Source organism: Trichechus manatus, unplaced genomic scaffold (genome assembly GCF_000243295.1).
Source record: "Trichechus manatus latirostris isolate Lorelei unplaced genomic scaffold, TriManLat1.0 scaffold00013, whole genome shotgun sequence".
Taxonomy (NCBI): domain Eukaryota; kingdom Metazoa; phylum Chordata; class Mammalia; order Sirenia; family Trichechidae; genus Trichechus; species Trichechus manatus.
In genome coordinates this window covers 29,743,598-29,754,608 of record NW_004443949.1, presented here as the reverse complement: position 1 = coordinate 29,754,608, position 11,011 = coordinate 29,743,598, and the positions used below count along the sequence as shown (strand labels likewise).

General features: G+C 33.2%; 1 protein-coding gene across 2 annotated transcripts in view; it reads right to left on the bottom strand.

The window, feature by feature from the left end:
- Positions 1-574: 574 nt before the first annotated feature.
- The window catches only part of KLHL1 (kelch like family member 1), a 492,649-nt gene continuing 482,212 nt past the window's right edge, over positions 575-11,011 (bottom strand). Inside the window, exons 9-10 of one of the 2 annotated variants that reach the window (XM_012554148.1) lie at positions 7,862-8,033; positions 575-1,724 (exon numbers count right to left, since the gene is read on the bottom strand). In XM_012554148.1, coding sequence (XP_012409602.1) covers positions 1,665-1,724; positions 7,862-8,033 — 232 coding nt within the window. In that variant the 3' untranslated portion in view covers positions 575-1,664. The remainder of the gene's footprint in view (positions 1,725-7,861; positions 8,034-11,011) is intronic. The other variant, XM_004371430.2, reaches the window with a different exon arrangement.

Below are 11,011 nucleotides of genomic sequence, written 5' to 3'. Positions count from 1 at the left end.
AGATGCTCTGAGGATGTTGACTTTCAAAATCAGTGATACCTCCCCAGCATATTATAGTTATGATGAGGTTTTCCTGAAATAAAATGTGACTCATAAATTTAATTTAGAATGCATCTTGAGAAACCTCAGATTTTCTATTTCCTTGATAAAAACTCATCATTTTCCTTAGTTGTTCAAAATTTGCAGCAAATGAGAAATCCATTTAGCAATTATTTCAAACTTATTTCAGCACCCAGTGATTAAGCTCAATTCCATGGATTGCATTGATTTTTAGAGGAGGAATTTTTTGCCTTTTCTAGTTCCTGCACAATTCTCAGTACTGTTATTATGTGATGTGTGTTTTGTAGGCACTAATGCTAACGGTCTCAACTGAGTGACTGCAGGAGAAAACGCTAATTAAAGATTGCATTTGGTGTCAGTGTGCTATTATGTTTTGGAGGAAATGAACTTATATGTTGCTGTAGATGTATATTTCTTAAATTCTGAAAAGTCAGGCAATGAAATTTGTCTCAGCAGTATACCTTGTCAGTTTTAACTTAGATCTGAATTAAAAGTTATTGAAAAAATACACTGATAAAACCAAATTTTCTATCATTTATTAATTGTATTTAAAATTCACATGGATCTATTAAAGACATTTTTTAATGTTTTCATTTTATGCTTTAAACAATTACAAACATTTGGCTTAAAATAATGTGCATTATCAATGTAACAACTTTGAAAAGCAGGGAATGCCTTCTTTCTAACAATGATCATAAATATCTCAACTTAATGGATCATATTTTTTTCTGTCTCTTAAAATTCTAAGGTTTTTTTTTTTTTTAAGAACAAAATTCTAAAGGATTTCAACATGCAATGGATATATATATCATTCAGAATGACTAGCTCCCATGCTTACACTGAACTCAACATAAGGCAAAAGCCCGTTATTATACTGATTCTTTGGCTCAGTGTATTTATAAAGCAAAGCAATGTGGCAAGCCTAACTAAAACAATCCTTTGTATTTGCCAGCTTCAGATTGCTAACATGGTTGCAATAAATTCAACCGTCGTCTCGAGTGAAATATGCAGCTTTGATTAGCAGGACAATTGGTTTTCTGAATGCAAGAAACAAGCATGAATCTGTTTCTCTAATTGTCCTTGTAGCTTAGGAAAACCAGAAAGAAGCATCTTTGTTTTAACAAAACAGCATTCTGCTTCTTTGTATGACCACCTCTGATTAGGAAAAGAGTGACTCAGTCAGATTCTGTCTGGTGAAATAGCATGTCTTCTAGTTTTGGCAACCTTGTAGATTTTGCCACAGATTATAAAGTGACTGAATGAGTTGTAATCAGGAAATTATCCATGTCACAATATCGGGCTCACCTTTTAACTGGTCAAGAAAAACAAGCCTTTGGTAACTCTAGTTATTGTATGCTACAATACACAACAAATTACCAATAACCATTCCTGAACTAACTACCAAATGGCCAGACCTTGTTCCTCTAACGATTTGACATTTTCTTGTTTCCTATAGTTTTGATTTTCTACCGCCTTTAGTATCAGTAGGTGAATCTACTGAAATCATTGTTCTTGAAGAGGTTTCATCTCACGAAGTTCTCATTCTTGCCTTCTGATATAAAAATAACCAATCCAACAAACAAAACCCCCCAAATAAAAGTAAGTCAAGGTTGCTTGATGACTACCACGCAGGCGCCTGCTCTTCCAATATTCAAAGAAGCCATCTGCAGAAAAAGATGAAACACAGCTGAAGGCAAATTTTGTTGTCATAGAAAGAATATACTAATTATGATATATTTATGGAAAGCAAAAATAAATGTGCTTATATTTTTGAATTTTAACCACAGACAGTGCAACAAAAAATAGCAATTTTACAAAAAAGCAAATAATTTGTATATTGAAATTTTAAAAACCAGCCCTCACTGAATTTATTTTAAATGCAGTACAAATGTTTAACTATTTTTGGTGAAATGAAGCTGCTGTAGAAAAGGTTCCAGCAAAGTTTCATTCTGGAATGTTCATGGGCACATTCATGATGATATTTCATCTTGATAGCTTGGGGTGTATTTTAGATGAAAGATCTATTACACTTATTGCAATTTTTGTGAAGTTATTTCCCCAGGTATTATACTGAATTAAATGTGTTATTCATTCATTCTAGACAGAGACATACAATGAAGTAACTTCAATATTTTGTCATAAATAGGCCATAATTATAATTGCTATAGGGCTTATTAAAAAAAATTCCATCTTTGACAGTCACTGAAATGAGAACTGAGTTTCTTTTGTAATAATACTGACTACAAAATTGTCTAGGAATATATTTAAAACAGTAATTTTTATAGAGTTTGTAATGGAAATTTATTCCTTGGAGGTAAGCCAATATTTTAATAATTTGAGCTTCTTGATATCAATGATTATTACAGTTTTCTAACAAAAATTTATGCACATAAAAATATGAGAGAAAACTAGACATTACAGGATATTATTTGAAATGAAAAGAAAGTGAATAAAATGTAAGAAATAAAATAGCAAAGAGCAAAATAATCTCCAATCACTTAGATTATTTTATTGATTGAGAAAGGATATGTTTTCACTCTCTAAATATGAAAATTGGCTCCATTATACACCAGCTCTTTTAAACGTATATATTGTTACCCTTCATTCCACTGTAGGTTTAACATATAAGGGGTGGGGGGAACACAACTCTCTATATGTCACTTATTTTTTTATTCCTTTCATTAAATACATTATTTGTAAAAGTTAATCTAATATTAAATACATTATTTGTAAATGTTAATCTAATATATAGTCTCTTGTCTTAAAATGAGAGGTGGAAAGGGATATGTTAATATATTGATAGCCTACTGTGTGTATAGGTCACCATAGTCACCTACATAATCACATCATATGTTGTTATCTCCTGTTAACAGGTGAGGGCATGCTGTTTCACAGACAATAAGTAAATCCCAAGGCATCAATGTATACAAACCCAAGGTATATGACTCCAAAATATATACACTTTCTTTTGCCCCTCTTTTATTATCCAATAATTTTCAAACATTGGACATCAGTGTCATCCAAAGAGATTTACAAAGTATATGTACTCAAATCCCACCAGTCAGTAGGAATGAAATGAGGATTTGTTAGTAATATTTTTAAGAAGTTTCCCAGATGCTTTAGGATGTTCACCCAATACTGAGAAGTACTCTGCATATTTTCCAATCTAATCATAGAGTGAGTAGCTCTACTTTTTATCATCTATATCTACATCTATGGAGGCCTGGTGGTGCAGTGGTTAAGTGCTCAGCTACTAACCAAAGGTCAGTGGTTTGAGCCCACCAGCAGATCTGCAGGAGAAAGATGTGGCAATCGGCTTCTGTAAGGATTACAGCTTTGGAAACCTATGGGACCCTTCTACTCTGTCCTACAGTGTCACTACTAGTCAGAATCGACTCTACAGCAACGGGTTTGGTTTGGTTTATAACTATGTCTCTGTGTGTTCATGTATAAACCAAATTGAAACTGGTTGCCCCATTTGTTGGAGTAGAACTGCTCCATAGGGTTTTTATCAGCTATAATCTTTATTGAAGCAGCTCACCAGGTCTTTCTTCCATGGCACTTCTGGATGGGTTTAAATTTTCAACTTCCAGATTAGCAGTCAAAAGGAAATTATTGGCACCACCCAAGAACCTACGTGTTCATGCAAATGTGTGTGAAAATTAATCCCATCTCCTTTTCCCAAAAATGTGCTATTAGCAGTGTATTTCATATGTCAGTGAGTGACACCACCTTCTACCTAGTTGATCAAGACAGAAACGTAGAGTACAACTGTGTCTCTTCTTTTGCTTCACCCAACCCAATGTATAAATAATCATCCAGCCCTCTAAATCTCTCTCCAATCAGTTTAATTCTGTCAGTCTTTACTGTCTTCAACCTAATTCAGGCTACAATACTGGCTTGAGTGGATTATTAAAAAATCCTCCTAATAGGTTTCTCTGACTCCAAGCTTGCAATCTCCTAGCTATTTTCTGCATCCTAACAAGTATGATCTTGAAGAAACTATTCTTATTATTTACTTTCCTCTCTTAAAATCCTTCATTAACTCCCCTTTGTTCTTATAGTAAAATCAACACGGACTCATGGTGACCTCGTGTGTGTCAGAGTAGAATTGTGCTCCAAAGGGTTTTCAAAGTCTGATATTTTGGAAGCAGATTGCCAGGCCTTTCTTCAGAGGCACCTCTGGGTGGACTTGAATTTCTAACCTTTTAGTTAGCAGCCAAGATCATTAACAGTTTACATCACTAAAGGACTCCCTACAAAATGTACAGCCTGATTATCTCTCCTAAAACATTGCCCAATATTTCATTTCTTGGCCAATGAAACATGCCATTTCCTTTTCTTCCTACAGCTCTTTACAAATGCTGTTCCTTGAGTCACATGTCCATTGCCATCAAGTCAATTCCGACTGACAGTCATAACACTTCCCATATTTTTATCTGTTTAACTCTTACCCATCCTTATGGCCTTATCCTACATATCATTTCCTGCAGGAAGATTTCTCTACCCAACACTTAGTTGTCATCACAATGCCAAGTATTTCTCTTATCACAGAATCTATCATTGTATTTTAAGTATTTGGTGTATTCTACATAAGTGTATCTAAAATAGTTATGTGAGGTTTACCCTCTCTTCCTCTAGTTCAATTTTATTTCCTTCTTTTTGTTTTTGTTTTTTTGTTTTCATATCTACCTTTGGTCTCCTTCAGTGAGTTACGCCTTTCAGCCTGAGTGCTATGTTAACCTGAAAAGATTAGTGGTAAAACAAACTGGATTAAAACGACTGAGTATGTAGATATATCACCAGGCTTCTGGAACTCAGTATCAACTTCTTATATACGTATTGTGTGCAAATAAATTAAGCCTGGGCACAACTGAAGTAAAAGCAGTTGCAAGAATATCTCTCCACTAATTTATTTGAGAAACGATTATGTATCTCCTATCTACGTCATGCCAATGACCATGTTATGGTTGGAGACATGACAGTAAGTGAGACATGGGCCTTTTTTCCTTACAGCCAGCACATGGGTACAGTACAACAGCACTATGACAGTGTATCATGAAAACACATAAGAGTCATTTTACCCAAGGTAGTGACGCAATGATTAAAGCACCTGGCTACTAACCGAAAGGTTGGTGGTTTGAACCTACCACCTACTCCGTGGGAGAAAAGACTTGGCGATCTGCTCCCGTAAAGATTATAGCCTAGGAAACCCTATGGGGGCACTTCTACTCTGTCGTTTAGTGTTGCTATGAGTCTGAATCTGCTGGATGGCACACAACAACAACGAGAGGAGGAATGGGATAAATTTCTTCTTTCTCTATCTTGAAACACAAGCTTTTTTTTTTTTAAATCAAATGCAAGAAATAAGCCTAATGTTAAATAACAAAATCAAGTTGTGTTAAAAAATGCTTGTATCCTCTTTAGAACAAACTAGGAAAGCCATCAATTTGGCATCTGTTCCATAATCCGTGTTCATTATTTCCCATCCTAGCAAACCATCAGAACTACCTGGGGAGTTTTCCAAAAATGCTCATTCTTACATATTTTGATATAGTTTGCTAATTTATTCTAATAATCAGTCATTTGGGATGCCAATAAGCAATGGGATAGCCAGCTGAATTTGTCCACTTATGGATTCCATTGATTAAAAGTGACAGAAGTGATTTTGAAAACATGGAAATTCTGTCTAGTAAGCTGGAATCCTGAGAGTTTTTAAAAGACTTTATGTGGGATGGCTAAAGGTCCCTCAAGAGTCTTAAAAAATATAAACAGTAAAAAGATATGCGAGTAAAATCATAATTTAAGAGTTTTAAAATTAATTTATATTACTAAAATAAAGTTGTTGTAAAACATTTTAAATACCACTTTGCTGTTTGTAAGATACTATATGAGTAGAGTATTATACAAAAGAGTATAATAAAATACAGACAAGGGGTAACGGATTTTAGGAAGCTTTTACTTATTATTACCACATACATTATTTTGATTTCAATTTTAGAGGAAAGATAAGCATAATTGCTACTTATTATAAATATATAATGAAGATATTATATTATAGCATTTATATGCCTATAAACTTCCTTTACTTAATATTTATTTGTATAAGTGGCACACTTAAAATATATACCATTAAACTGGCATATTTCTTAGCGAATAAACAACCAGTCCATGCAGTGCACCCTATGGAATGACTATGGAATCAGAAAGGCAAGAAGTTAAAATATATCCTCTAAGATTTTGGTGCAATCACGTAAAAAGCAAACATTATTAGCTTGTTTATATTATCTGTCCTTTAGATAAGGAATGCTTCTTCTCTCACAATTATCAGAAAATTATAGGACTTATTTCTTCAAGTACTCCCCATCTCTCTCATTTCTCCTTTTTTCCTTCCTCCTTAGCCAAATTCATGTATCTAGATTGAATTCAAAGAGTATTCCTTTAGGGAAGAGTAAGATTCACAATGCAGGGAACTTAGCCTAGCCGTTAGGAATTTGGCTTGGTACTTTGCTGTCAGTCTATCTAAATATTGTTGTTGAACACACACCATCAGAACTTGCACAATCAAGGAAGTTATATGGATGAGTTCAGTCACCTCCAAACAAATTAAGTATCTGTAAAAGAAATTTACCTTAATCAGTGCTTAGGTTCTTCGGATAAACTTTAATCAATGCCTGTGATCAAAAAGAGAACCCTCCACCCACTCAGAAACATGAGGAGATGTGGTTATTATTCTCTTCACTAAGTAAGGCTTTGGAATTTCACTGCACTCACTGATAGGAACTATATTTATTTTACTTTTTTCAACTATATTTATTTTACTTTTTTCTTACTTTTAGGTTTCTAATAAAAGAGAGAAACAATAGAAATATTGAGACAGTTGGAAAAGAGAAAGAATATATGGAGAAATGGAATATAAGAACAAAGGTATAAGAATAGATCCATGTCCTCTGTTAAAAGCATGGCCATAATATCTACACAACAAAAAGTATTTTTCAGTATAATTAGGTTGCCTTGCCCTCATAATCCCTCATCTCCTCTGTCCGCACTCACACTTACTAACACACATCCTCTAGCTAGGTGATCAGAATGGGAGCAGCTTTATTTCAGCCAAACCCTGAATCTTTAACAGGACTGTTTATTTAAGGAGTTAACACCTCACCTAAACTCTCCCATCATTCCACACCATCTGCCTGGCCACAGTGATTATTCAGGAATATGCATTTAATATATGACAAACCATTCAGAGCCCTTTGCTATTTGTTATTTAATTGAACTGAGACAAAGAATTTTTTACTTTCTGTTTATTGCTTTGTGGATTTCTATTTGGAGCTTCCAAAAAAGTTCCACTTCTTTACAGGACTTAGAAATGGACTTCACAGAGTCAAGTAAAAATGGGAGGCAGAGAGGTGGATTTCTGCAGCCTTCAATTTCTTTGTTCCACTTATCTCTAAAACTAAATATGCTCAATTTAGGATTTTGTATGCCAATAAATTCCACTTTTATTTTTTTGCTTCAACAAATTAAAATTCAGTGCCTGCTACTTGTTACTATTTATAATGACATGGAAATCCATTGAAGTATGCATGTCATTTTTAAAATATAAATTCTATTAAAGTATAACATATATAAAAGTATACAAATCAAAAAACATGCTATTTAATGAACTTTTTAATAAATGAACAACCCACTGGGTAAATCAAACATTTTTGGGTCAGGGAAATTTGACTTGATAGATTATTTGTAATTTGCCCTCCCCACCAAGAAAGTAAATTATTAATTATTCTGAAGACAATCTTACCTGTGTCCACTCATTAGTTTGTGGATCATAGGATTCCATTGTGTTGAGGTATGTCTGCCCATCATAGCCACCAACAGCATATAATCTGTCACCAAGGAGACAGACCCCAACAGCATCTCTGGGCATACTCAAAGGAGCCACCATGGTCCATGTATCTGTTTTGGGATCATATCTAAAATGCAACAATAATAGAACAAAAAATATTCTAATCACATTTGACTTTCATTGTATACCTGTAGGGAGCCCCTGTGGCATAGTGGTTAAGAACTTGGCTGCTAAGCAAAAGGTTGGCAGTTCGAATCCACTAGCAGCTGCAGTTCGAATCCACTAGCAGCTCCTTGGAAATCCTATGGGGCAGTTCTACTCTGTCCTATAGGGTAGCTCAGAGTCAAAATTGAGTCTATGGCAATGGAGAATACACATATCATGACAAAGAAGACTAAGTTTCTTTTAAGTCTCAATCATTTGAATAGGTGTTCTAAGCTCATATCCACAATGTCTTTCAGGTATATTAAAAACACACCCAGACTGTTATTTAGAAGGAAGCTGAGTCATTTAACAAAAACACAAAGATGAATTTCATGATTTTTTTCACAAGGAGAAGTCAGATGTGTAAATAACTATCAAAAATAGAGAGTGAAGGTCTTTATAACAGGCATAAGCAAAGCGCTGTGGTAATGAAACAGAAAGAATGGTTAAAAATGTAAGAGAATCATGGAATACTCCATAGATGAAGTCTCCTTTAAACTGTCTGAAAGGTTAGTCTAACTTTGCTAGAAGAGGAGAAGAGCAAAAGAACTAAAGTTAAAAAAATAAATAAATAAAGGCCAGTTTCAAATAAGGCAGATGTATATAGTGTGTCTAGGCTCAAGTAAGTAAGTATGAGGGGGAAGTGGGACTGAAAAGATGGGTTTTGATCAGCTCACGGATTGTTTTGACTCCCAAGCAGAGGTGCTTTCAGTTTATGTAGTAGTAAAATAGGGAGCCTTTGAAACTTGAGAAAAGAATTACGACATGAAGAGAACTGTGTTAGTGACATTATTCAGGAAACATTGGTGAGTCAAGAGACTGAAGCCAAGGAGTGCACATTACTATTATATAATTTAAACCCAAAATGATTTTATTTTCAAAAAAGCTAATTACCATATATTACAAACAGCTACTTTATACTTTGGGTGTCAGAAAACTAAAGAGTATTTTGGTGACAGTACTTTATTTCAGCTAAAAATTAATGAATAAACCACTCCCTTTGCCTTTAATCTATAATTGTAGGTTCAGATACCAACAGGAAAAAGCCAATGAGAACTCAATAGAGTAAATATAAGATGGAAAAAAAAATATTTTGATAAACACAGCAAATACATTCTTAGTTTGTTTTACTACTCCAAATTCTTTTTTCATCAGTTGAAAATTTCAGCACACAGATTACTAAAACAAACAAGCAAAAACAAAACAACTAAACAATAAAAACAAACCCTACAGTTTATTGAAAATAAAGAAGGCTGTTACTAAAAAATGGTTTGGAGGATCCTAATGATCTGGAATTTATAATTCACAGTGAATATTCATACTGTACAAGATATATGCATATGCACAGCATGATTGGAGGGTTAGTACAAATGACGTGCGAAATGAGAGATTGGTTGAATGCCTGCAAAACCAGGACCACCTTAAAGCATAGGTTGGTTAGCACATAAGAATTTAGTTAATAAATATGAGACCTCACGCACAGACTCATACACAAAATCTGTCATCAAAATCTTCTATAAAATATTTAAAATTTTCTATAAACATTTCTTGAAATATACAAAGATAAACTATGAGTACAAAAAATGTAAAAAAGAAGACCACAATGAAGCCAGCACTGCAATCCTGAATGTGGAACATTCTGCACGAAAACAAACTAAATTATCAATCACTCGATGAAAATTAAATAAAAATAATTAAAAAGAAATAATTCTTCTAAATGAAATGTGACTTAGAAACATAACAAAAAATAAAATAAGTAAACATTATTTGGAGTCTAATTCAAAAAAATAGACTGATTAAAAAAAGTTAAAGACATTTAAGGAAATTTTCGCATAAACTGGACATGAAATTATAATAAATAATTATTACAGCTTTTATTAGTCTGGATAATAGCATTATAGCTATGTAAAAAAAAAAAGATCCTAATCATGTTTGTTTATTTGTTTCTGGGATAAATTAAAAAATATTTCAGGCTGAAACTACTTTTTTGAGAATTTCTTTAAAAATAATCCAATTGTTTAAGCAGGTAATGAATACAGGAGAGTTTTTTGTATTGTTTATGTTTATGTCTGTTAGAAATTTTACAGTAAACATAACTGTAAAAGGAAGAATATATGCATATGTTGTAATTTCAGTAGAAAGTTAAATTTCTTTACATTTTATTCATTCCTCAATAAAATCCCATTGGGCTTTTGTCACAATCAGTTCATTTAAACAGCTTCTCCTGATCATATTTTTGTCCTCATTTAATTATTATTCAGCTCTATAGAATTATTTTTCAATCACTGCCTGCAAAGCAGGCTTTATCTATTACATTGCAAAAACAAAGAAACAGAAAAGGGCAGAAGAACTGAGAAAACAAGCTAAGCAATAATAAGCCAACTTCTGAAACTTTGGTTCTTCAGGTGAAACGCTAATGTTGACACACTTCTCAAATACTCATATTGCACAGGAAATTAAGAAAATACGAATATGTCCTCCATGTAGATAAACATTTAGGACTGTCATCCTACATTGAGAAATAAGTATAATTTTATATATATATATTTCATTGATTTCCTGAAGGAATTAAAAAGTTCTGATGCATTCTTCTCATATAGCCAAATCTTACAATTTGATGTACCTATCTTTAGTGGTAGGTAATGCACTTTTAATGTATAATAAGGACATTTTCAATATACATGTGACAATGATGACAATATTTAAGTGTATATGTTACCAGCAAAAAAAAAAAAAGAAAGAAAAACAAAAACAACAACAACAACAAAACTGAGGTTGTTTTTCCCCCATTCTGTCTCAGATATTTAGGGGAGGACCACATAACTTCAAAATTACCCATTGACTTTTTCCTTTGTTCTCACATTAATGACTCTAAATGGATTTTTCGGTATTCAGGAACTC